Source organism: Scophthalmus maximus, chromosome 10 (genome assembly GCF_022379125.1).
Source record: "Scophthalmus maximus strain ysfricsl-2021 chromosome 10, ASM2237912v1, whole genome shotgun sequence".
Lineage (NCBI taxonomy): Eukaryota > Metazoa > Chordata > Actinopteri > Pleuronectiformes > Scophthalmidae > Scophthalmus > Scophthalmus maximus.
The window spans coordinates 1,142,501-1,170,253 of NC_061524.1; the positions used below are offsets into that span (position 1 = coordinate 1,142,501).

The 27,753-nt window shown below is 46.2% G+C and overlaps 1 protein-coding gene and 1 long non-coding RNA gene across 2 annotated transcripts; one reads left to right on the top strand and one right to left on the bottom strand.

Annotated features, from left to right (window-relative positions):
- Nucleotides 1-12,855: 12,855 nt before the first annotated feature.
- Nucleotides 12,856-27,137, bottom strand: LOC118284209. Its single transcript, XR_004784782.1, has 3 exons — nucleotides 26,992-27,137; nucleotides 21,538-21,656; nucleotides 12,856-12,961 (listed from the first exon to the last, which is right to left on the bottom strand). It is a non-coding gene; the product is annotated as an uncharacterized LOC118284209 (long non-coding RNA).
- Nucleotides 25,009-26,902, top strand: si:ch1073-126c3.2 (uncharacterized protein LOC555816 homolog). The gene is made up of 6 exons (XM_035606942.2): nucleotides 25,009-25,124; nucleotides 25,533-25,624; nucleotides 25,725-25,839; nucleotides 26,158-26,270; nucleotides 26,349-26,463; nucleotides 26,624-26,902. Exons 1-6 carry the CDS (start codon nucleotides 25,082-25,084, stop codon nucleotides 26,791-26,793), a joined length of 648 nt encoding a protein of 215 aa, XP_035462835.2. The 5' UTR covers nucleotides 25,009-25,081; the 3' UTR covers nucleotides 26,794-26,902.
- Nucleotides 27,138-27,753: the final 616 nt, after the last annotated feature.

Below are 27,753 nucleotides of genomic sequence, written 5' to 3' on the forward strand. Positions count from 1 at the left end.
GCTCTTGGCCCCAGGCCCTTGGCTCCAGCTCCAGGCCCTTGGCTCCAGGCCCTTGGCCCCAGGCTCCAGGGCCCAGACCCTTGGCCCCAGGCCCCTGGCCCCAGGCCCTTGGCCCCAGGCTCCAGGCCCTTGGCCCAAGGCTCCAGCTTCAGGACCCCAGGCTCAAGGCTCCAGGCCCTTGGCCCCAGGCTCCAGGCCCTTGGCCCAGGCTCCAGGCCCTTGGCCCCAGCTCCTTGGCTCCAGCTCCTTGGCCCCAGGCCCTTGGCCCCAGGCCCTTGGCCCCAGGCTCCAGGCCCTTGGCCCCAGGCTCCAGGCCCTTGGCCCCAGCTCCAGGCCCTTGGCCCCAGGCCGCCTCGCTCTCAGTCCGTGCTGCTGTTTATCCTGGAGGTGAATGAACGAAGGCGGCAGACGGGCGAGAGGCTTCACCGCTCCGAGATCCAGCTCCATTCATCTGCATTACAACCACTTATTGTAAAGGCAGCCATTTATTATATCTGGCACCGTGCGGCTGAATAAGCCAGAGGAAAGTAGGGGAGGAACGAAGACGGGACGGGGAGAGAGAATAGATTTTTCTGCATATGGAGCTAATGCTGTATAATATTTATCTCCACTAGATTAACAAACCACCGGGTGCCTGAAACAAAGAGAAGCTTAATTGAACATCTCCAGCATCCCTCTGGCTGTCGCCGGCTCAATGCGTGCCCTTTTCTTTCTCTTCCCTCGTTCCGTCGCTGCCTCCTGCCAGGACGCGGACCGAGCAGACGCAACGAGCTGCCGTCGCTCGTCGATGGAACGGAGGAAGGAAGAAAGAGAAGATAAATAACGGCGGCTGAAAAATGTGTTGGCCTTTTACTGTTCGGCTTGGCGTCGCTGGCGTCAGAGCTTTTTATCGACCGACCGCCTCCGGTGAACGTGCACATGGAGCAAACTGCACAAGAGGAATGTCACGAAAGTAATGAAAAATAATATATATATCTAACTTTGACTCACAAAGATATTATGTTGAGCAGATTTGAACCAATTTCAAGATTTAACAGTTTGCAAATTGTCTCCGGAGAGGAAGGAGATTGTTTTCCTCATTTCGAGAGTAGAGAACAACTTCTTCATTTGAGAATCTAATGAAATGACAATTTCAGTTTGTTCATTGCAAATGAGTCAAAACTGCTGCTGCACATTTTACATATTAGGAGAAAAGAATAAGTGGAACATTGTTTTGACTTGTTTGATTGGAAAAGCCCCAAACTGAAAGGAAATTCAAGCTTCTCAGTTTGGAATGTGTGTCTGTGAAGACGCTGCTCGTGTCCTGAATGCTTCAATTAAAAACAAATATTATAATGAAAATGTCCCAATAAAGAGAAAACATGTTTCATTTTAAGCCTTTTTTTCTTTTACTGATTATCAAACTAAGAATCTTGATTCTTTTAAATCTCATCTTAAAACATCTCTGTGTGAAAGCTTTAGTGAATGTTTGATTTTCAGTTCTTAGTTCTCAGTTTTTATGAGTTATATTTTATCTCTTGCGTGGTCACGTCCTTCTTATGTGCCTTATCTGGTTTTGAACTTTTGGGGTTTCATATTTTTCTTTGTGAACATTTTTCTTAGATTGTTAAGAACATTGAAAGACAAATAAAGTTTTAAATAAATAACTGATAATATTTTGTTGGGGGGGGGGGGTGGATACAGGGAATAATGTGATGAAATGTAAAATATTATATGAAGATAATTTCTATTAGAGCAGGGTTTGCAGTGCACACCTAAGAGAATTTGCACAACACACACATACACAACACACACACACACACACACAGACACACAGCAGCCTTTCAGCTGTTAACACTGCACCGACACATGCAACCCACCATTATACTCTCAACCAGCTCCCTGAATACATTCATCACACCTGGGTTATTTTAAGCTCAGGCATGATCTCTCTCTCACACACTCACACTCACACACACACACACACACACACACACACACACACACACACACACACACACACACACACACACACACACACACACACACACACACACACACACACACACACGTCTGACATGATAATACAGTCGGATGCAGGAGAGCGTTCTGCCATGTTGGCGGTACACTTTGCAAATCATTTCTAATATATTCTCGTGAGACGTAGGGGCTCAGGTATGAAATCGGTTGCTATGGAAGAAAGAAAGGATCAACATTTGTGTTGGAGAATCTGTGTTTGCGCAGGACACACAAAGTGCAGGGGGCCGACGACATGTGGACCAAATCAAAACTGCAGTGGTGAACTCTGAATGTGGTGCAGAGAAGTATGTTGGACATTATCTGTCATCGGAGATATTCATCACAGGAGATCAATATATCGAGGAGATGACAGGTCCGTTACACAGATCAACTAGTGGTCAGTGCGTGGGTGTGTTCAGCTCTCTCTGAGGACACAAGAATGATGTTTTCTAATGTCCCTTATTATTAACTGTGCTCAGTTTTGAACGATTAGAAAAGAATGACTGATTATGTTAATGTGCAATTAGGGCCGTTTTTCATTTGAAACCAACATTTTGTATATTCGTCATACGAAGATGTATGTTTATGTACATTTGTTTTGGGCCAAACGTATTGGCATGTTACGCAAAATTTTAAAAAAATGTATGCGTGTATCTATTTGTGTAAATTCCATATGAGGAAATGCTTCTAGGTCTCAGCTGTCGTCTCCGAGCTGCAGAGAGTCGGGTATTTTCAGCTCCAGTCAAAGACGGTGGGTCGAGTACACAGACAATAATACCTCAGTGTTCTGCACTTCCTGTCATCCGTCTTAGTTTCCGCGGAGCTTCATTGGAACCTCCAGCAGCGTTGAGAGGCAGCACAGACCCTGCAGACATGGAGTGGTGTGTGTGTGTGTGTGTGTGTGTGTGTGTGTGTGTGTGTGTGTGTGGTCTTTTATCATCTGTATATGTTGTATATGTGCCGGAGGGAACCATCACACACACACACACACACACACACTTGCTCTCTGTCTTTGTGGGGACCACTGAGAGGTGTCTCCCTTATCTGTTTCTTATACCTCTTTAAAAAAAAAGAAGAAGAAGCTGTTTGAAAGGTTGAGACTTTGGGGTTTTTAAGCTTCATGGTAGAATTCAGCAGAATTAAGTTTACGATTAGGTTTAAGTTCTGGATGTTGTCACGGTAAAAAGGATTAGGGAATGTCAAACAGTGCCCCTCAAGTACAGTGCAAGTAAACAGGAAGTGCCCACACACAAGTGAAACACGATTCTGTGTCTTACTGACTAACTCCTCTGGTACGACGGGGATCCGTTGAAGTTACAGACCTTGGACTTATTATAAAGAGATGTACCGTAAGATGGCTCCTCAAATGAGAAGCCAATTCGTCCTGATCGCCACCTGGTGTCTGGCTGCAGTATAGGTCTTAAGCCCCGCCCCCTCCATGTTAGCAGATGGGACGTGGACCAAACAAAACCAAAAAAATCAAAGTAGACATCTAATAAATGTTTCCAAAGATGGTTTCTGTCATGTGACGTCATTCTTATCACACTGATGTTCACGTTGCTAATCGCTTGCTTTTCATTAGTCATTTGTTGATATAAGAGTGGGCTGAGACTGACTTGTGATTGGTCGAGTGCGTGTGTGGCAGCGCTTGCATCATCCTCCCCCCGCCGGGCGAACTTTGATCAGACGTAATGAGTGTTTCCCTTCTTGGCCACATTCTCTTGAAGAGGACTTTGTTCTGACTCCTGTATTAACACAAGTGTGTTGTTGTTGTAATTACTACATTTCATGCAGCTCTGGACCTTTTGAAGTGCAGGGTCTCGACGCCTCGTCTCAACAGGCTTGACATAAACAAAACAGGTGAAACTAAGACGCGGAGATCGTGGAACACTCACAGTTTCATGTAAAGTCTTGAAGCCGTGAAGAAGCACTTTGGGTTTTTCTGTGACACACGACAATACGACCAGTCTGCAAAGGGAACAATGTGATTCTTCTGGTTCTGTTGGAGAAGACGCCGTGTGTTGCTGCGTCCTCCTGGAACCTGCTACTTTTTCGCTGTGGACACAAAAAGACAGATAATCAACGTCTGTAAGATGCTCTGAGGAGAGATGGGCATTGTTAAGCTCAAGCTCAAGCACCCACTTTGTCCTGGAACTTCACCGAGTGCCTCCGAAGCATCGGAAGCTCATTAACCTCTGACCTCCGGCGCTGGTCTCTCCGACTCGGGACAAAGTCAGTTGGGATGAGTTTTGTTGTTGCTGCGATTCCACGAACCCGACAGCTCTCTGGCTCTTTTGACTCCATCACGTACTGTTGTGTCTGAATCAAACACACACATCCGGCTGTTTAAAGAGTTTCAAGAGCACATAGATATGGAACAACATAAAACACGGCTGTGGAATTTGAAAAACCCTCAAAGGATCCACATAGTCTTCATCTCGTCTCTCCTCTGCAGCCTTTACCCACAATGCCCCTGTTTCCCCTGCTCTTCCGTTCTCACCACAGACGCTTTTCTTTCCTAGCATCTCGTCTGCTCTCGTTTCTCCTCCTTGTTTTCCTCCCAGCAGAAGCTGCACACGGACTAATTTCCCCTGTCAACACACCTTTCCCTTGTTGACACGAGGCCGTGGCGGTGGACGTCCGGTCGCTGCCGGCTACAGTTCTCTCCTCCATTTGCCGGGACGGGTCATTTATACACATTAGGGGTTTGAATCCGTCTCTGCTCGTGCTTTTGGGATCACGTGGTTGTGGGAAGCAGAACGAGAAGCGAAGGAGAGAGACGCATGACTAGAAGAGAGATCACGTGTAAGATGAAATCATTTCTTTCTTTTAGCCTCAGTTCTTTGTCACGGAGTAACGTAACGTACATCTTCACCCCGGTTAGAGTCTCAGAGCTCAGCATCTGTTTTTCTGAAGGATCAATCTCCAGTGATCCTCAGAGAACCCCGTTTAGCAGAACTCATCACAGCTTGAAGCGAGTTTACATCTGGATCAACAAATATTGTCTGTTTCTCAATAAAAGAAGTTGCTGATGAAGAACTGGAGTGGCTCTCAGGAGGACTCTTCCCGACAGTCCCCTAATAAAACCACATCTACATCCTGCGAGAGACAGATTTTATTTAACCGTATAACACACACACTTAATGACATCAGTCCCGATCACACATTCTGATCTGCATGTCTCTGGACTGTGGGAGGAACCCGGACAGAACCCACGTATGCACGCGGGGGAACATGCACCGTTCTGTTGACACCCGACATGCAGCCAGTGACGGACGACGACTCCACTGCGACGAGGTGGACAGAAGAGTCTTTGAAGGATATTTTCAAAAACGCTAAACCACCCGACCTGTGATAAAGAGTTGTTAGAACTCGTGTTATTAAATGCTTCAGGAAAAAGACGGACGCTGAGCTGCGGCGTTGGACTGGGAGGTGGTGATAACACACGGGAGGTGCACAGCTCCTACAGCTCAATCAACTACAGAACAGATTTCCAGTGAACGTAGAGGAAGGATGGAACATGGGCCAAGAGAGAAACCAATTAAAGTTTGGTGTCTGATGCGGACAAAGAGGCAGATCCGTCGTTTTCTTTAACACTGTGAGATATGGAATAATTAATATTTAGGGGACTCAATAGAGATGTTCGCTCTTCTCCTTGTCCCTGCGATTTGATTGGCGGGAGCCAACGAATGCGTGGATGCCAAGCTACTTTGTGAAGCTGTTCATATCCAAGTGCCTGTTTGGCAGCTGAGGATTACACCACTACCGCCTCATCACCTGTTTGTACAACGCATCTAAAAAATCACAAAGCTACAAAAAGAGTGAAGAGACCGGAGGAGCAGAGGAGACGTGTCGGAGAAGATGTAAATGATGATGAAGCACTGGAGACTTTCACAAGAGGCATTTATAATTTTCCAGTATTTTTAGCACCTGTGAATTCTGTTTTGCTGCAGCGCCTGGATGGACGACGCTGCAGAGATCTGTCGGCACCTCTGAGCAGCCGAGACCGACCGGTGCTGCTCGGCGACGCGTCGCTGATACTTCTGGACACCGAGCGAGAATATTCCACCTCCGCCCAATTTGTCTCCCATCACAGAGCGATTAATCTAAACTAAAGGCTCCGTCCCTCAGGTGGGAGTCGACGGCTGCTGATCGAATACCGAACTGCGAATCAGATACAGTAAGTGTCTGCAGAGAGGGGGGAGGGGGACGACACCCGGCAGCCCCTGTATCTCCACTTCTCAATTAACATAGTGAGCAGCTGTGAAAGGGCAGAGCGGAGGGCGCCGGGAGATTTATCAGAATGTCACCGAACAGCACATTAGCCTTGACATACTCTCTCTCACACACACACACACACACACACACACACACACACACACACACACACACACACACACACACACACACACACACACACACACACACACACACACACACACACACACACACACACACACACACACACACACACACACACACACTGCAGCCGCGACCCCCGGTGACGCCAGGGTCAAACTGATATGTCAGGAGCAGTCACCTCATCCCGACAGGTTCGCGCCTGCGCGGGACTCTTTTTCCGTGCGAGCGTGAGAGGCATGGGAATTCTTTGCTTGAGTGTTTTTCCTTTTTCTTTTTCCCGTGTGCGTGGAGCCAGAATACGTTTTTCTGTCTGATGTCTGCTCGACTGAAAAGACAAAGTCGACGCAACACACCTGCGTTTCCACCTTGACAGCAACCTTCAGCACATCGATGACGTCTGGCTGCGGCTCTGCAGCCGCCTTAAATCATTTAACACTCCCTTTAAACACACACACACACACACACACACACACACATCATGGCTGCATCAGTGCTTTCGGCCGTGACGGAAATGATGCATGTCAGACGGAGGCTGCAACATCTTCCAAAGATGCTTTTAAACGCTTTATATTTAACCTTTCCCGTGTTTTACATCAATGTGACGACGGCTGCAGCCAAGAGGATTTAGCTCAGCGAAGTTTTTCAAAAACTCCAAGGAATCAGCAACTCGTGCTCTACTTTGTACTTTGCCTTGTGTTCTGACATGTTGAAAGGAGGGCTTTTTTAACGTCGGATGAAAAGATGTAGTAGTAGTTTTTCTGCTAATGTGATCGATTCGGCTGCTGCGTGTGGAACGTCGTCGTAAAACATCCTCCACTTTACATTTCCACTTTGTCTCACAGTCCAGATTTTGCACAGCTCCCGAAAAACCTCATCTAGATCTCGACTCAAACGCTTAAACACACAGAGTCAATGTGCCTTAACCGGCCGCTCGGGTGAGCGCCGCCGCCGCTCCGGCGACAGTGACACAGCTGCGCTTTTTTTAAATGTGAGGGAACTCCCGGATCATTAAGCCCACAGCATTAGATTTAGCAAATGTTTAACAAAGCGCGGCGCAAAGTGAGCGTGGCGTGGCGGAGGCCCCAGAGACGGCTGGAGCACTGTGAGTGTGTTAAGTGGCTACAAAAAGAACCTGTGTGGGTTTGCGCTCAGCGTGTTCAGGCCACCGGGGGGCGACAGAGTCCCAGTGACACAAGATGACCAGCGGACACATATCGTCATATATATATATAAAGGTTTTGGACAAAGTAAAGTAAAGTCGAGCTTTGTAGTCTTATTTCATGCTGAGTGAATTAGAAAATAAAAATAATAATAATAATAATAATAATAATAATAATAATCTGCTCGGTGCGTTACGTCAGTTCAGGTAGATCGGTCTCCGCAGCGAACAGGCAGCTGTGGGCTGTTGGTGTGTTTGTCACGACGTGATCCACAGATCCGAGCTGCTCTCGCCCACGTGGTCGTGTGGGAGGTTCAGTGCGGGGCGGTTATGGATGACGACACCTTCGGGCCCCGTTGTTTTTCCCCGTGCCCGTCACTTCTGACTCAGTTCCTCTGAAGGGACTCGGACGGTTGCTCTTCAGTCCGAGCGCTCGGGGCGGATCCCGAGTGAACGTCTCGGCTCCACGTTGTTGTTTTTTGCAGTTTTGTATGGATGAAATGTGGACAGGCACTGAAGTCCGGACACTTTCCTGAGAGGCTGTACGTGAGAACGCACATGTAGCTCCGGACATTGTCTGGAACTTTTCCCGCCCGGTCGCTCCCTAAAATCACGAAAAAATTCTCAGCGAAATTACGGCAAAAAAAGATTCCCAGTTGATGACTGTTGCCTCGCTGCTCTACCCAGAGAGAGAGATGCTGCGGAGATCGTCCCGCTGTCGTGAACGCGTCTGACTCGGACAATCTCCTGCTGCGTTCGTCATATGTGACAAACTCCGGAAAATCTCGGCAAAATTGCGTCTGGACATTTTACCGGAATTTACGTGTGAAAAGGGCTAAAGAGAGTTCCGACTGACTTTGACGCCATATTAGCTACTTCTGTGATGTAGCTGCAGGCATTTTCTTTTACTTTTTTCACCTGTGAAGCTTCGTGCTCCAGTTTCCTGGGGACAAAAAACAAGCTCTGTCCACAGACTGACTGACAGAAAAATAAGCACCTGTCAATGTTCCCTCTGCAGTGGGTGTCTCCACGACAACATTTAGCTATGATGACACACACACACCCCCACACACACACACACACACACACACACTCACAAGGTGAAAACAATACCCGCCGTGCCGCTGCAGCTGGTGGAAACGATAAGGCTCTTAAATCTGGGCCGGCGCCGGTGCCTCGTGTGAAGGTCCCGTCTTGTAGTGGATTCAACATTTATCATCGCCCAGAGACAATGTGCCCAGCAGCTGGCGATCAATTACAAACCACATCAACAGGCAGAGATCATCTCCTCTATTTTAGTCCATATTGTTCTGTTCAGACACGGTGAATAATCCGACAGAACGTAGAATTATGTTTCATCAAACTGACATGCAGGGAAAAAAACAACCCAGCCGACACTTGTTCTCTGCTGTGAAGGCGCCTCTGTGGTCCCGGGGGCGTCAGTAGGGGCCCACAACTCATTTTGGCCCTATAGGGGCCCCATAGGTGTGTTGCACCCAAGGCTGGATTATGGACCGGGCCAGTGGGGCCTTGGACCCGTACAGTTCTTCCAAAGACTTGAATGCCAGGGCCCTTAGTGCTTACAATCGGAGGGCCCCCGGTGTCATGATCAGCCTGGATCCGGCCCTGGTTGAACCTGCTGTAGTCTGAGACAGACAGGTCATTTTACATTTTTCTCTGAACACTAGAGGGTGAATTAAACACGGTGGGCGTCCGCTTGCTGACTCTTTAGTGAAGAACTAAGAGAACCGGAGAACGTGTATTTCCACAAGGTACGAACCTCTGGACGTGAGAACGGGAGAGGGAGCAATAAGAGTATCGGCATGTGGCACGGATGGGGAGGATCTTTCTGCGGCTCTGTGGGATGTTGCTGCTGCTGGGCAGCGGTTGAAAGCATTTGCCTCTTGTGACTCTGCAAAGGTTTTCGAGATCCGAGCACTTTGAAAAGCGCCCTAATGGCCCCGGGCTACCGGACATCGGGGGGCATTTGATTTGTCTCCGTTAGAATATTGACCACCGGGTGGGGTCAGTGCAGCAACAAAGTGCTGCCTTTTAATCCGTCGACCAACCGTCCTCCGCACGCTAACTCCTCCGCCACGGAAATGTACAGAGAGGGAAGGAAGTTTCATTTTCAAAGAGCTCAGAGTTTTTTTTTCGATTGATATTGAATTTGACCTTTTAAACTATTAAACATATAATGCAGTATGAAATAAAAAATTGCACCGTATGAGGAGGAGAGGATAAGAAATGATGGAACGTGTGGACGGAGAGACGCAAAACACGGAAATCCTGTCGCTCAGCGAAAATCACCGCGGATACATGTGAGACAGAGGAACCTGCACCTTCAGCATCGTCACTGAGTGTGTGTGTGTGTGTGTGTGTGTGTGTGTGTGTGTGTGTGTGTGTGTGTGTGTGTGTGTGTGTGTGTGTGTGTGATCCTTTGCCCATTATCATCCGGGGCTCCTGCGGATTACTGTGGATAAAGTGAGGGAGAGACGAGGAGAGAATAAGGGACTTAGCCTCATATCCCCCAGCTTTTTTTTCTTCTTTTTCTGCTCTGCTGTCCAGCTCACCTCACAATCATTTGGCCGACAGCGAGACTCGGTTGGACGCAGTTCGTTTATGAAGTGCTGTGGCCAAAAGGCACGGTGTTTGAATATTTGATTAAAAATGCCTTTAATAAGTCAGAAATAAGCCTCCGGTTCAACTGACGACTCAAAAGTCCTGCGCTTTATAATCTGATCTTTCATTGTGCAGAACAACTGAAACACACACACACACACACACACACACACACAGTGGCCTGGATGAGGTCAGAGGTCAGTCACACAGGGTCAAGTTGTTCACAAGTACACGCAAACAAAACAATTCAAACATACGGTGACCTGACAGTTCGTGTCACGTCACCGGTCTAACGCTGCCAGCACAGTGTGTCTGGCGTTGTACAACATCGTCCCAGAGGCCCCGCCCTCAGCGAGCGGCGTCCTGCGTCTGTTCCAACTGAGCACATCAAGGACACACACACACACACACAACACACACACCAGCCATTGACTTTTAAACAGTGTTTACATCAAGTTATTCCAACAGCAGGAATATCATTTAAATAAATGAATAAAGTTTCTCTGCATGGCGGTACATGCACATAAAAAATAAAATAATATTGCATTCATATTTCATATGTTTGCGTAGGACCATGTTGCAGCCTCCAGGGCTTTTAGCCAACTGACAAAAACAATCTTGACCTTCTGTGGCGATCACACAGCCCAACAGTTAAGATACAAGACGGCGGGAGAAGAGTGTGTTATGCCTCCACACGTGCTGCGTTCGTATGGTGCGTCAGTTAAAACACTGCTACGCGTCTGCAAGATGCCATGTGCATACGAGCAGCAGGGGGCAGTGCAGGGGCAGTTATTGGCCACGGTCACGATGTTGCGTTGTTGGTTTAAGGGGCCTCACATATTGTCCACGATGCCGTGAAGTAGCCACAGTGGCTGTAAAACGTGACGATGACACTCGTAGTGCAAAGTGCGGGAAAGACTGGAAACTGTCGTTTAGCTCCTCTCTCGTCTTCATTCACCTCCAATTGTGTCTTCGAGCAGAAGTTCTCTATTTGAATTGGCTTTTACCAATTTCCCCCTTCATTATGATCCACTAACCTCTCCCTCTAACGGCTCTGAGAGGAGAGAGAAGGTGTGTATGAAAAAAATTACACAAGATTGCAGCAGAAAATCGAACTGACTCGCTCTCCGGTCTTTTGTGAGACGGCGCCATCAATAAAATTAGGCCGTGAGAAACAGGCGTGGGACAGTGCGATGAGACGGAGGCGGTGGTGGATTGCCAGTCCGCGGGGGGGAACTGGGTCGTCCTCTCCACTAACGGAGACTTGAGTTATGTTTAACATCATCATTTTCGCAGAGCAAATGAAGACAAATGGTCGGAAAGGAAGGAGAAAATAACCGGAGGAAGACAGGGAAAGAAAATGGGGGAGAAAAAGGTCAACATGTTTGTCACCCTCACTTTCTCTACCTCAATTTTAAAGATGTACACGAATAAAATACGTGGAAACTTGTATCTCGTCTGCTCAACAAAGTTCTGGCCGCACAGAAGCACCAGCGAAAGATCCAACTGTTGCTCATCAAGAAACAGGGTCAACAGGGTAGTGTGTTCGCCCAAAGAACAGAATGTCAGTAAATCCGCTTTTCTGTAGTTTGTTAGTTTTATTACTTTGGACAGAACCAACACTGGAGGATCTCTCTCTCTCTCTCTGTGCCTCGTCTCCGTGCTAAGCCGGGCTAATCGCCTCCCGACTCCAGCTCCGCTCTTCATGCGCAGACATGAATGTGATGAATTAATCTCCACGTCTCCCCACTCACAGGGAGAGAGAGAGAAAGCCCACGAGCGTATTTGACTAGAAAAAAGTCATTTAAGCCATCGCTCTCCACGAGTCCATGAATTGGTTTAAAGTAAATGTTTCATCTTGATTCATCTTGATTCATCCATTCCCAGGGTTATTTAAGTTGCCGTGCTCGTCGAACCTCTCCAGCTCCGTGGGTCATTCGTGAGGGTCCTTTGATAAACTGCATTACCCAGAAGGCACTGTGCGCGTCACTCAGCTGTTCGCTCACCTGCCTGCGTTTCTCCGTTACAGAGACGAATGGATCGTTGCATCGTTGCAGCATGTTGACATTCTGAATCCAGTTCTTCATTTTGATTGGCAGACACAATCGCCATCTTTCAAATACTGACAGATGGTTTTGGCTCTCCCTAATCCCGTGAGGAGCTTTTGTTCAACCGAAATTGCAAGAAAGCATAGAAAAAAAGAAAGAAATTGGGAAACATGATTTCAGACGCTCACTGTTCTATGGTATCTGCAGAGTCACAATAGATCTTCAGTTGATTGTGTAAGAGTTGGCACATATGCCATCGAGATGTTTCAAAAAACAGTCACGCAAGATGGGTTTAAGGTTCGAATGCGAGCGACTGACTCGTAGGAGACGAAGTGTGAACGTCAGGCTCTGGTATCAGGTGGTTCTGTGGTCCTGAGTCCACAGGGAGCCCCCTCCCTCGTAGATCCAGCGGGGGGGGGGGGGTAAATAAAGCTTTGTGTTGTGCTCTTGCACCACGGAATCTTCACGTGAGCACAGAGCAAACGATTAACCCACCACCCACTCAAGCTGAGCGAAGGTAAACACAAACAAAACCTCCTCCCGCATCTAAATCTGCACCGGAGTGTTTGTTGTGCTATGTTGTTGACCGTCATCGTTCATGACTGGCTCAGGAGAAAGCAGAGTGTGTGTGTGTGTGTGTGTGTGTGTGTGTTGACCTGAACCTGCCTGTTTTTCTGTCACCAGCAGCAACAGAGTGAATGACGACGACCTGCGGCACAAACCGGCGGCTGGTCCCACACTGCCACCTGTGGGTCACCGAGTGAACACCAGCCTGAAAAAGAGAAAAAGAGAAATCACAAACAAGTTTCCCTTTTTACATATTAGTGATCTATAAACCAACAGCGTGAGTGGCGGTGTGTTTAAGCTGTGGGGCGTCCAGCCGGGTGGAGGGTGGAGGCGACATCCACCTCGACCCGCCGCTGCTGATTAACACGTGACCCACATCCACGCTGAGGGGGAGCGAGAGAGACGGAACGGAGGGGGAGACAGAGAGGAGGATGCCATTCCCTGCCTCAGAACACACACACACACACACACACACACACACACACACACACACACACACACACACACACACACACACACACACACACACACACACACACACACACACACACACACACACACACACACACACACACACACACACACACACACACGTATAGAGATTCTGCCTCTCAGAAGCAGTGAACCCAATCCCATCTGTTAAAGGAGGATAAATTCTGGCAGAGGGAATTTATTCGCAGCCAAGATTTATTTACTGGAAACAACTTTGGATTTTCTTTCTCCAGCAGCCTGTGTTTTTCTTCTCTTTTTCAAACCACCCCCCTCACCCCCCTGCTGTTTCTGCCTCCCGCTGTGTGTGTGTGTGTGTGTGTGTGTGTGTGTGTGTGTGTTGGTCTAGCTCGGCCAGGTCGATAGCCGCTAATGAAAGGGGCCTTTATGAAGGTGTCAGCTGCTTTCCCTCGCAGGAGCGAGCAGCTCTAATTTGAAATAATGGTTATTGGCCGGGCCCATTGATTTATGGAGCCGGTGATTAGTGCACTGTGTCAGCAGCCGCAGATGAGCGGAGGGAGGGAGTAGATGAGGGGGATGGAGGAAGGTGTGTGTGCGTGTGCACGTGTGTCTGATGTGTTACTGTTTCCTCTCGTGATCCTTCTTCTTCTGCTGCTGCTGCTGCTCAGATTAAATTACAACCTGATGAATCTACAGAATCTAATATCCGCTCAGCACCGTGACTCCCCATGAATACAACTTCCTGTTAACCGCCTTCAGTTTCATCAACAACAACGAGAGCATCTAATGGAGAGATCGTTAACGGCAGGCGTTGTTCTCTCGACGTTGAACCGAAGCACAAGATGGCCTTCCACACTGGACGAGCCTTCCTACAATCTTCATCTTAATTTGGTACATGCTTTACAGCTTTTCAGTGGGATCGTACAGATCGCAGGGAAGCGACACCGTAGCGACTCTTGAATTTCGGGGTTATATGTAGCATTTATACGTGGCTAGGCTTGCACGTGTTTTGAAGTCCGTCCATAGCGAAGTCTGTCGCAGTGAATCAGCCATAACAGTGTTTGTTTGGTCCGGATGAACCCACAGGAGTCTGTGACGACAGCTGCACAGTTTGAAATGTATCGTCGACGAGTAAAAACAAGCGGTGAACGCCTCCGGACGTCTTTACTGCAGAAATGAACCAGAGAGAAGTACAGTAATCCAGACTGCAGATTACTGGAGTAACTTATTTGCTTATGGATACTTCAGTCCCACTTCTGTTGCAGACAGCATGACTGTATTATCGCCACAATCACTGTGGGAGCTTTAAGTATTGTGCTGATGGTGCTGTTATGTTTTATATATATATATATATCTTATTTTCATGTGACTTTTTCTGACATAAGACGCTCACCTGAGAGCCTAGATGGAGAGAAAAATCCTGATTCAGATCGTGGTTATTTCTATTTTGTCTCGACTTTTATTGGATTATTTTATTTTAATATTTAGATCCCTGGTTGACTCTGGGAGTAACACAAAGTACCTGTACTGCCTTCTATTCTATTGATGATTTCTAACCAAAAATCATCTTTTGACTCTGCTCTCCAGTCGGGAGAAAGGGATTCTCATATAATAGCATCAGCGGGGAGAAAACAATCATGGCTGGATTACGGAGCGTCTCTGCTGGCTGCGGCTCAGCTCCGTCGAGGGTCTCACACTACACTGTCTCACTGCAGTGATGGGGCACAAAGTCCTTCCGGAGGATTTGACCTAAACTCCAGCTCAATTCCCAAAGAGTTTTCTTTTTCTTCTTATTTGTCCGAGTAACCGTTGTTACTCGTGTTAGTTTTTCTTTAAACGGACACTTTATCTGTGAGGAATTTGTGAGGCTCCAGTATTCTGTCATTAATTATTAACGTCCTCGCGATCACAGCGCCAACGGAACCAGGAAGTAACGACACAGCGGGGACGACGGGTTTCAGGCGAATAAATGTTTTTTAGACTCGAAACCTTTGCTGAAGAAAATCTAGAAAAAAGTCACCGTGACGGCACGTTTCATGAATATTTAATGAGCATCATAACCTCGAGTTCGCTGTAATCTGCTCCAGTAATCTGGTCATTCAGATACATATATACATATGTATTTTACACAGACGTTTGGTTAACTGTCTTTGACTCGTGAAACATTTCTGAAAAAAAATTGCTGGACAGTGATTTAAAAATGATTGCAGTGTAAGAAATTTTTTATATTCTAGTATTGGAAAAATAATATATCCTTAATATATTCTGTCAGTACTCGTACTTTGATGATTCATCACTTAATCCACAATAAAAAAATCTTTTTAAAGCAAATGAATCATTATATTTTTTGCAAGGTTTTAGTTTCGGTTTTAACGTCTGATGTTAACTGTGACATCACGACGTTACAGAAGTATCGTCCGTAACATCGTCCGTAACATCGTGGAGGCGTTTCAGTAGAAAACTGAAAAAGCAGAATATGTCTCTAACAGACATAACGTTTATTAATCTCTTATCTTATTCTCTGTTGACATGTATGACATGTCTCTGCCTTTCATCACACAGTCTTCACCTGATGTATGAAATGTGGCTACTGTATATCAATGAACTTTGAATTGATTTGACGCACCATGGGGTCAGAACTGCTTCCAGGAAGTAATCACAGCCTCGAAATCCTGAATACGACTCTGCCCTTCTCCTGCCTGCACAGCTCTGATGTAATCACAGACGTACTCACCCACGAGTGTCGTGCGGCTGCCGTTTTTCTCGCTGTTAGCAGAGCAGGTGGTGAAGTGAATAACACACGTTCTCCCTGTACAGTATGTGCTCGCTGCTGGGACCAGCCAGAACCGCCACGCCTGCATACGCCTCCGTCGGCCGCGGCTCGATACCGGCTCTCGAACGCACCCTGCTGAACATCGGCACTTACGGACACGGACGATAACTCTCGGGAAGTTTAGGGTTCCCCCAGATTCGCTCCCGTCTGCAGTTCATTAATCATGATACAGCTTATGACTTCATATTTTGAAAAGAAAAAAAAGTGCTTTACGTCCAATTAAATGCCAACAGATCCCTGAACTATTTTGGCATAGAAGGTGCACAGTGCCCGGAGCTCTCTTGTCTTTTTAAGTAAGATACAGTATTAAAGGGTCAGACGGGGGGGGGGGTAATTTACACAGACCCATTCGGTAGTAAAGTTCTAACCTCTGAGGGAGGAGGGGGTTTCGCTATTCCAGTTTCAAAACCCAGATTTTCTTATTGTCTATTTAGTCACACGAGCATTGACCCAGTGGAGCGACAGCTGCTGCTGAGATCAGAACCTGCAGGCATCTGGTACGTGACGTTGAGATCAAACTACGGTCCCACAGATCCTCTCGGGGGAAAAAATAAGCAGCAACGCGATCAAACGATTCCTGCGTCAGTCAATAGTTCCGACGGTCGCAGCCACAACAGTTGATATCACGTAGAATGGTTTCCATCGCTCGCGATGGGGCCGAGAGGGAGACGAGGAAGTGGGGGGCCGCAGATGGGGGGTCACGCCTCCATTAAAGAGGTTAATGGTGTACAGAGACGAGGAGCTCATATCAGCCACGGGTAAAGCTATTAGGACCGGGCCGGAGACGGTCGTGATGATGAGAGGCTGATTACAAAATCACTGGAAGGAAAATGACTTGGGCGGATAAGAAGAGCTGCAGCTCAGAAGCTGTGAAAGAAACGGACTCCGCCTGAGGGGAGGCCAGTCAGAGCAAAACGAGAGAGAGAAAAGATTTTCCATATAAAATTCTATTGTTGTTTTGATTGTTATTTTTAAAGTCTAATTTTGTGTCACATACTGTATAGTCAAAGTCTAGATTCTTGCTCTTGATTACACACACTACGTACCCAGAGAATGTGCTCGACCAATCAGTCAGCGTCAGCTGTCAATCATGACGTCTCAGCCCATTGTTATATCATCGACTAACTAATGAAAAGCAGAGTGATCAGAAACATGAACACGTGAACAAACATCAGTGAGATAAGGACGACCTCACGTGACAGAAACGTCTTTGGGAACATTTATTTAACGTCTACTGTGAGGCGGCGGCGTTTATGACCTCTACCTCAGTCAGCTGTGCTCCGTGTGACAGAATCCCGTTACCCTCTCCGTGTGTTTTTCAGTGTGCACATCTGTGAGTCTCTGTGTGTTTGCTCTGCACGGGGGGCGATGTGGAAAGCCTCCAGGTTTCTTCTCGGTCTGTCTGCGTGTGCGGGGGCCCCGGGGCCAGTTAATATGTGAGGCCATCTGTCTGTCTGTCTGTCTGTCTGTCTGGACAGATGGTCCACCTGAGGGGCCGACCACCGCTGGATCGTCTGCAACATGATTCAATGACACGACTCGGCGCCATTTATTCCTCGTTAAATAGAAATTCCTTCGTTCTTTTTCTCTCGGCTGAAAACATATTAATTAAAGCGAAACTGACAGTCAGAAAATGTTCAACGAGGCTCAGAGAGAAAAGTGACTCGTCCGTTCTAGTGCAGTTTAATTATGCAGCCGGGGGCCCGGGTCCAAGAGGTAAACAGGTAGCAGTTTAATTTACAAAGTCGTGTTGACGTGAGAGAGTAACAGAGGTTTCCAAGAATCTGTCACAGTCACGCAACCGTCAGAGTTTAACTCAATTATAACTTCACTGTACAGTTTTTGAACAACCCTGAGGGAAATCACACGTCTATTCTGGTGAGATGTGATGTCGCAGTGAGGGAGCTGAGAGCCGTCGCCTTCACTGAAGGTGTGAAAACACACGAACACATGACTGTTGTGAAGTCGGAAAACAAGAAGTCATTTTGTGCCATGTTGTGCTTTTATTTTGGGAACCCCCTACTCACCTCTCTGTTTGAGGCTCTACTTCCTGTGGGGCTGTAACAAGTGGTGAGGGGGGAGAGGTGATGGTTTGGTCTGTTCTTCACTTTATGTCATCTGGGATGGGTCTGGTCCGTCACGCCATAAACTTTAGAGCCGTCAGCTTTCATCCAGTTCGTGAGGGTTCACCCCCACGAAAACTTCACAGGGAGACACGAAGAAGATGGACAAAATTCCTCTCATCCATCTTTTACCTCATCAAGCGTCTGACGCTCATTCCACCATTTCTCTATAAAGTCCAACAAAGCAGCGAATCCATAAAATATCCATGAACACCATCCTTTTCTTCTTTTTCCAGACAGACGCATGTTTGTGGTCCATAATCCAATGAAACAGAAAAAGTCGGGGAGGGATTATTGCTCATGATTAAATCAAAGATAACCCATAACTCGACCTTTTACAGTTGTCAAGGTATGAAGGTAAAAGGTGTCTTTTTATTTCCACCTGCTGCACCAGACAGCAGAGCACATTGTGGCCTTATGAAACCTGTCAGTGGGCGGGGTCACAGGATTCTGAACTCCACACCAGCTGCAGTTGTTTGCAGACAAATATCCGTCAATTAGTCACAAAGCTTCAGGTGGCGCAATCATCTGTGCATGAGCTCGCACGCTGCTCATCTACTCATTCCACGCATCCTCCTCCCCCCGCGGAGAACGTTTCCTGTTGGTGTACAAACACCAACTGTCAGTCAAAAGAAATGCAGTGTGTGATGATGAGGGAAATAAATAAATACAGAAATTGAAAGGTGCAGCTTTCAAAAAGTCTAATGAGATTTTTTTCTACAGTTGGTTGTGGTTTGTTCTCAGAGGAGTGAGGACGAGAGCGGCACGTTCACGTTGTTCAAACGGCAGCGAGCCGCTCGGTTCGTCCAACGTTTCTCTGTCGGCGACATCAGCTCGTCAGCTCGAGGCACCTGAGCGGCGGAGAGTGGGAATATTTGACAGTCACAGAATGTGAAAATTAAAATAACCTCAAAGTAATAAATCATGAGGCAGAATGAACCCGACACTCAAGTTAATATGAGAGAACATTTGAATGGATTATTTATTACATCTTGCAGTGTTTGATTTAACTCAATGTGTGGTCTGTCCAGAGGTGCAGCTGAAAACTACGGAGGTCGGACAGTGACTTTCGACCCTGATCTAATCTCCTTTGACGAACATCTCGAAATGCTCCTTTGACTGGATTTTCCGGGGAACGTCCTTCTTCCCTTCTTTCCGTACACATAAATAAACCCCAACACAAATTCTTCTGATATTAGTGGAGGTGCAAAAGAAATATTTCATCCGTGCTTCCCCCCATCGAAGACACACAAGTCCTCACAGGCATCTCTCAAAAACCATAGATCACTACCGAGTTGGACCAAATAGCTCAGAAGCAAAGTGTCCAGGGAGCACGACGTGGTAATGACCTGTGGAGACGCACTGCGCGGCGGAAACATGGGCATCTGTGAGGTGAAGAGCACAATAAACTCCTGCGTTTTATTTATTCATGCTGCCCGTTAAGACATGCAAATTTAATGCTGAAATACTGATGTGGATGTAAACACGCGTGTCCTCGTTTCTATACCGTCTTGTGATCTTATTAACATTTCCCCCGTGCAATTAAATTGCAATGATTGTTCCAGGCGATGCGTGGTCCCGATCCCCGCGGACCGCCGCGCCCGTACGAGGGAGTTTTTCATTCGGGCCATTAATATAAAAACAAAACACAAAGGCGGTTTATTCCGCAGTAAATCTGCTGCTCTTTTGTCGTCCACCGTGGAAAATTTCAACATTTACCATCCAAAATGAGGCCGTGTGAATAAATCTGCACTTAATGCCGACATAATAACCGCTGCAAAGACTTACTGTGGAGTCATTTTTAAGACTTCTCCTTACAAATTGGTTCAATGTCTGGATTTATAATCATCTGTTTGAGGGGAAAAATTGGCTTATGACTGTCAAGCCAGCGAAATGGCTCCTTTTATGTCTTTTCTTTTCTTTTTGCCACAACAGTCGGAAAAAGGAAATGAAATGAGTAACGGGGAAATACATTTGCTGCGGGCTGGATGAGGTGAAGACGTGGATGACTGGGTCTCCACCCACGTTTTGTTTTCCTAAATCCAGATCTTGTCTATCGTCAACATCCTGAACTGGAATTTAAAAAGATTTCATAACTGATGGAGAGCAGAGGGAAGAAGAACACCCTCTTTTTTCTGCTCTCAATCTCCGTCGCTGCCAATCAGCTCGATCTGCTTCAGATGTGAGGACGAACTTAACTGGATCCACTATCTCAACACGGGCACTTTTATGAGCCTCAGTAGCTTTATTCAAACAGCGCTCATTTACTGTCGCATACAGGGGAAAATTAAACCCATAACTCTCTCAGACACACAGACACACACACGTGCAAGTCAACACATGCAAACACATTAGCGACACACTATTCACACACATCGCATGACAAAAATAGCACTGCTGCAATTCAACCTTCAAAATGTGTCTCAATAGAAACTCCCGCTTTCTTTCGGGAATTGATCGGACCGTTTTTTGTCGAGCCAAAACTCCACAACAAGGAAGAATCCTCAAGCCGCTTTTAGAAAAACTAATCTGAAAAGCCTTTTGCCATCCTGGGGACTATTAGCAGAATCAGCGTCTCCGGGGAAACGGCAAATGACTAAGTATGGGAAGCAAGACAGAAAAAAAGAAAACGCAGCCGAATCAAATGTTTGCCAGTTGCTATTTTTTTTCCCCTGCTTCTTTTTAATGTTATTACGATTCACAGATGTTTGGTGGCATCTCATTTAAAAGGTGATTTCCCCGGAAGCTTGATGTGGAAGGCAAACTCCCAGTTGTGAGGCTCCAGACCTCGTCGGGAACAAGTCCGGCAGGAAGTGCCAAGCGTCCGCAGCTGGAGACAACTTGGCCCATTCTGCATTCCTCCTCAAACTAATGTAAGAAGTTAAAACTCTGCAGTCGTTTGAAATCCAGTCCAAGAGAAACAAATGTTTTTTTATCCCTGGAGCTGAAAAGACACGAGTCCTGGCTGGTTTTAAAGCTTCTACATTATTATATTATTATAGTATTTAAGTGTTGGCTTTCTTTTATATTCTGTGTCTCTCTCCGCTTTGCTTGGAATTATTTAGTTTTTTTTGCACGTCAACCACACATGGTAAATAAAATACAATAAAGAAATCAGACATATCTTCACAAATAAACACAGTTTATATAGATCGAAAAATAATTTGTTTACGATCATACGGAGGGAATGACATCACCATGACGTCACAATGAGGTCAGAAAATGACATTATATAGTGAAGTCAATAAGTTGAGGAACAGGATCGACAGTTTATTCAGATTAACCGATCGTAGGTCCTCACATGGTATAAATGACGTCATTATGAGGTCATTATGACATGGCATTATTACAATATTAAAAAACGGTTAGCATTACCTGATTGGGACACTTGCAGAGAATCCATCGTTGTTCGTAATCCAACCAGGAAAACAACGGATGTGATTTTATTACATCACAACATGAATGTGTTGCAGCAGGACATCAGAGACGTTAGCCTGTAAACGACATAAGAATAGAATCACCAGCAGGAATAAGACTTTGGATGTTTGGGTTCTTTCAGTGGAAACTGTACTGATCACTAACAAGGCCTCCTCGTGTTCTTTCCTAAAAGCTTTTCATTGCTGCGCGTTGTGTTTTTGTTCTTTATAAAACGTCTGAAAAAAGGAAACTGGCTCCAGGTTGTTGGCCCCCTGTCAGCTCCTGGCAGCTGTGCTGACCCTTGAAAAGAGGAGAACAATGAACTCTCAGCCTTTCTCTGTGTGTGTCGCTCTCTCCCATGAAGCGAATCTCCACCTCTGACAAAGACGATGCAGCAGGCCTTTTTCTTTTTAATGTCGCGCCACTTCCTACTTCACATCCTGAGCACGGTGCTGATGTGACAGTGATGAGAGTCGAGGGGGGGCAAGAAGGGACGACCATTAAATAGACGTGCATTAGTAATATTGCATTAGAACACTTCGTCTTTATGGGTTGTTTTTTTCTTCTTCTGCTTGTATAGTGTTCACTATGAGTTTCCACTTGGTAAATACAGTGAGTGATTAGCAAAAAGGAACAAATACAGAAAAAAGGTTCGATGGTAAACATGGGGGGGGGGGGGGGGACAGGTGGTAAACAAGAGCTCGGTATAGGCTGCTGGAGAAACAGGTGTTCGGAGACAGCGGCATCATTTCTTTTTTCTCCCACGTTCGCATTTGCATCTTATAAATTAATAGTTTCCTCCATCTGGTGTGTGTGTGTGTGTGTGTGTGTGTGAGAGTGTGAGGGAGCGAGGGGCTGTTGCATCAGTACGTGGCTGTTCTCTCGTCCCTGTACGTGCCGAGCAGTCGGCGTGTTTGTCAGACTGACTGACTGACTAAGTGACTGTGTGAGCGGCGGCTCACTCAGAGGAATCCATCTAGAAAGTAGAGAGGCTGAAGAAAAATGTTCTCCCCCCTGCAGTTTCCCTGAGAGTGGAGCCTCTCCGACGTTCCACTACTTTGTGTAATCTATAATGGAGTCGGAGATTAGGAGATGAACGATGAGCGGAGCTGTCAGTCAACTATGATATTCACACTTTTTTGTGTAGAACGTTCTGGTCCCGGCGGCAGACATTTCCGTCCCTGTGATAGTTTGTTAATTGGTGTACGAGGTCGGAAACTCCTGCCGTGCTTCCAGTGTTTGATACGGATCAGCCGGAGGCATCGGGCCCCACTTTCAACTGCCCCGTTTCCCTGATCCACTCTATCTACCCTTCTGATTTTTGTTTAGACAGAAAAGCCTTTTTTTCCACTGAGGAGATCAGTTTTCTTGTCTCTCTAAGAGCTCGAAAATCTGCGCATTAGTCTTCAAAAAGCATCTTTCACGGGCGCCTTTTAACAACGACCCGCAACTGATGCGGCTTCTGTGAGCTCCAGAAAAATAAATCAGCCTTAGAAAAAGCAAAGGGGTAATTAAAATGAGCTAATAGACCTTATTAGCCATTTATCAGCTGCAATTGCATTCAAACTTTCCCCGGAGGCACAGTGATCCTCCCAAACAGGAGAAAAGTCTTTGAAACAGGTAGCACGGCGTCTCGCTGAATACCAATTAGCTCCGACTTTCTCTGCTTTCCGCGGCTCATCCGTGAGAATCGTTTGACAACAGAGAAGCCGTTTTTTGTTTTTTCTTCCATGGTCGGCTAATTCGGCACAACGCCTGTGAGGGAGGAAGACGAGGAGCCGCCGCCGCGGGGGGAATGTCACGAGTATTTGGGAAAGGTTAGACTGAGAGGAGAGCGTGTTGCTATCATGAACGCCATTCATCATCGCTTTTATACCACACAGTCACAAAGGACTATCGTGTGTGTGTGTGTGTGTACCAAGGGGCATTGGCCTCCTGTTAGTATGAATGAGTAGCGAGTACGTGCGTTTGTGCTCAGTGTGTCATCAACAGACAAAAACACAGAACAGAAGTCAGAAGCGACGAGATTACATGAGAATTCAATGCAAAGACCTGAAATTGTGCGTCACTGGCGCCGGGCGAAGCGGATAACGCAAAGACGAGTTGAAATATTTGAACTTTAGGGTGAAATATTTGAACTTTAGGGTGAAATATTTGAACTTTAGGGTGAAATATTCACGTGGCATGTTCACATCCTATTAAACTAGACAAGTCTAGGAAAGTGGGCTTAGCAGCACGTGAGAGAGGAAGTTGGACATTAGCTAAAACAGAAGCTAAAGCATCGTATACAGTGGAGTGTGGATACAGCGTGATTGACAGCTGGTACCGTCCAATCATTGCATGGTTGCAGATGAAGGCGGGCGCAGACAAGTAGACAAGCTCTGTCAGACCACACCCCCAATGCTACGTCCATTTGCAATGGTTGGTCAAAATGCTAACGGCAGTTCACAAACCAACGGGTGACGTCACGTAGGTTGCCATAACTCCAAATAGTCACATATCTTAGTATCTTGTTCATATTCTAAATGTCCAACATCAGGAATCCACACAAGCTTCAGCAATAACACATCCGCCATCATCGTAGTGATCCTCTGAACCGCTGGCACATACACAATGTTGTGGATTTAAGCTTAAATTTTTCATTAATTTAAGACGTGTAATCATCCAATCAACTGTGGATGCTCATGCTGTGTGTGTGTGTGTGTGTGGACTTGTAGCTGACCAGAGAAGAACTGCAGCCGAAGGCACGTGAGAGGACACGTCGGTAAGAAGAGGGACGACGGCTCTCGAAAAAGTCCATCGTGACGACGGATCTTTGCTCCTCAAATCAAACATAAAGAGGCAATTCTCTGGTGTTAATGAGCTCGATCACTCTTCCTCGAAGCTTGAATTATTCATCGGCTCTCAGAACGTCAGACATCCATAATGAATAACATCCACAGTGAATTATTCACACAGTCATCCTCCGTGGCACAACTCACCGACTGACACCGAGTCACCCAGTGTGTCTGATGTTGTGGGGGTGAATGTGAGTGTGTGTGTGTGTGTGTGTGTGTGTGAATTTCATACCAACATTTGGCATCATTGTGGGTGAAGATGTAGCGGTGACGTGCTGTGTGAAGACGGAACAGTGCAAAGACTAATTAGAGCAGTTAGCAGCAGTTAGCGTGTACTACCAGCTCCCCCATCAGCACGAAGCTGGGACACACACACACACACACACACACACACACACACTTTTGAAGAGAAATCTGAAAAACACTTATTTGTGGAATTACTGGAATTTATATTTCAGCTGCAAAAACAAACAAACTCCCTCCGCAGAGCCACGGTTCATGTTACATAAGAGGCTGTTTTGTTTTTTTAAACTTTGGAAATACACACCACGATATACAGTATTAGCCAATCCTGTAAACTTCGCCCCCTCACACAAGGTAAATAAATTTGCCTGCCACAGCTTTCATCATCAGAAAAGAAAGAAAACCATCCAGACTCAGAGGCCATGGCGTCAAAGGGAACATGGATCTGGATTTGCTCACTCGCAGGTAATCCCACGGTTTCTACGTGTTTGTGTGAAATGGAAAATATAGAGAGTTTAAAAACTTGTAAAAGCCCATATGCTCGCACCCCATCTGTATTTCTGTATACGGAGTGAAACTGTGGAATTGTTTGGAATTGGAATAATTGGAATATTTTTCAATCATTTTTTTTCTGCATGTATATATGGAGTGATAATTGAGTTCTGATGTTGGCTATTGCTTAATATAACTGTTATATTGTTTTGGTTTGGATTGAAAAAAAAAAAAGGAAATCAAAAAAAGGATGGCCATTTGTATTGACGTTATTCATACGAAAGGCCGGCGGGCAATTTTCTTCTTCCTGCTCCCTTTTCGTTCATCGAATGTGTATAAGTATAGATGTATTGTTTAGTGTACGTGTGTGTTTGCTTGCAGCCTTGTCCGTCGCTGCAGCTCAAGTTGAAAGTGTAATGAGGAACTGCACCACACAGACGGACCTCTTGGAGCGTCTATCGGCCGATGTCAAGGTGAACTATCGATGTTTATCTCACCAGAGCAGCTACTGTTACTGTCCAGCATGAGATACTTCTTCATTTTGTTCCTGTGCTGTCTGTTACCGGCCAACAGGGGGCAGTGGAGTGCAGTGCAGACCTGCCCTCAGTGTGGACGAGGCAGCAGTCGTCTGCACTCCTGCTGTCCATGAGGAATCTGACGGGTTTACTGCACCGACACCAGCTGACAGGTAAAGAGGAGGATGAGCCGGAGACCACGTGTGATCGTGACCCTGAGGGTGTGAGGACATTTCGCACTCCTCCAAAGGTTTTTTTACACCTGGCTTTGGGATTGATGTTCTAAACTTTAAGGGAACTTAAAGTTGAGTCACGCTCCTGGCGTGGACAGCGCGGCGCCACATTTATCACGTGTGTCAAGATACTGCGAGTCTCACAACTCTTCCTGGGACTGGACTTCCTACTCTGAGGCTAAAGCCCCCCTGGGGTTTGTTTGGATGAAAAGTGCAATATGAATAAAGTCTGACTGATTGATTGATTGATTATTGTAGACTGCCAAGGTGCTGAGCCGAAGAAATGTCCGAAACCTGAAGTGCCCAGCAACGGAGGTTTGGCTTGTGTCACGGTCGGCAACAAGCGCTACTGCAAACCGTTGTGCAACTTCGTGAGTGGTACATGCTAATTTGACATATCACCTGTATTAATACAACAGTGACAGTTCAGCAGTCCTCTTCTCTCACAGGGTTATGATTTTAGTTTCCTGAGGAGGAGTCGTTTGTTTGAAGAATGCAGTGAGAGGACAGGATATAAGTGGGAGACGCAGTTCATCGGGGGAAACAACTTGGCTGTGTGCAACGGTGAGGAGGCTTCTTCTTTCTGTCTCTATGTATCTGATAAATAACGACTCACTGAAGATCCAGCCGTCTTCACGAGGCGGCTCACATGTTTGTACAGAGGCTTTCATGCAGGATGGTCAAGTTGTGTGGATGAACTTGACCTTCTTTCTTTCCTCTCCAGAAGCCACTAGTCAAGTTTCCGGATCAGAGTCTGCGTATTTCCCCAAAGATCAGGACTGCCTGACGACCCAGAGCCAGCTGCGCGACAGCTTCCTCCAGAGGCTCAACGCTGAGCTGCAGGTCCAAGGCGTTCAGGGCCAGCCAAAGAACGCCTGTCTCGTTTGTGGATGACCGCGGTGTCTGTGTGTGTTTGTGTGTGTTGAGGTGTCCAGCTGGGTCGACCTCTCACCTTAATTTAAAGCCACTTGCCCACAAGGAATAATAAAAAATAAAAGAACTACTTTAATTGTGTAATATCTGAGAAAATAGGACGCGACATTCCGGGGCTAACGAGAAGTTAAAGAGAAGAGAGAGAAAATAAAATCTTACCCAGATCTTTTCCAAGATTGTATGTCTTCTTCAGTGGGTCATTCCCCTCCACACCACAGAACTTCATGGGTAAATCTTAAAAATAGAGACAAATAAAAGCAAGTTTATACCCGACTACGGTAAAAGAGTCGGGACTAGTAAAGTCTGGTGGCATCGGACAAAAAGGTTAATGTCATTATCCAAATCCGAAAAGTAAAGATATAATGATGTTGTATGATGTTACTGAAAAGATTGTTCAAGTTCAAAGGAGAGAAATGTCCAGTTACGTGTATGCGAAATCGATTGCTAGATTAATTGACTATTTTCATAATCGATTAATCGGTTCAAGTAGTTATTATGGGGGGGAAAATTCAAAATTCTCTGATTTTAGCTTCTTATATGTGAGTATTTTCTGATTTCTTTGCTCCTCTGTGACAGTGAACTTAATATCTTTGGTGTGTGGACAACACAAAACATCATCTTGGAGTTTTGGGAAACATGATCGACATTTTCCACCATTTTATGATATTTTATGAACCAAACAAACTAATCGATTAATCGAGAAAATAATACACTGATTAATCGATAATGAATATAATCGTTAGTTGAAGTCCATAAACCATAAACCATCAGTGCATTTACACTAATAAAAGAAAAGAAAAACTCACCTGCGATTGTGTCGCCACCGCCGACAACGCTCCAGGTCCGACTTCATTTTACAGCCACTCACCATTCCTGAGAGCGACTATGAGAGAAATGATCGTGATGGCGAGATGCGGATGG

What these genes read in the sequence shown, in the direction of transcription:
- si:ch1073-126c3.2 (XM_035606942.2), top strand. Translation starts at nt 25,082, where the DNA reads ATGGCGTCAAAGGGAACATGGATCTGGATTTGCTCACTCGCAG. An exon ending in GCAAACCGTTGTGCAACTTC is followed by an intron (nt 26,271 to 26,348) that starts GTGAGTGGTACA and finishes CTTCTCTCACAG; the next exon opens with GGTTATGATTTTAGTTTCCT. An exon ending in CAACTTGGCTGTGTGCAACG is followed by an intron (nt 26,464 to 26,623) that starts GTGAGGAGGCTT and finishes TTTCCTCTCCAG; the next exon opens with AAGCCACTAGTCAAGTTTCC.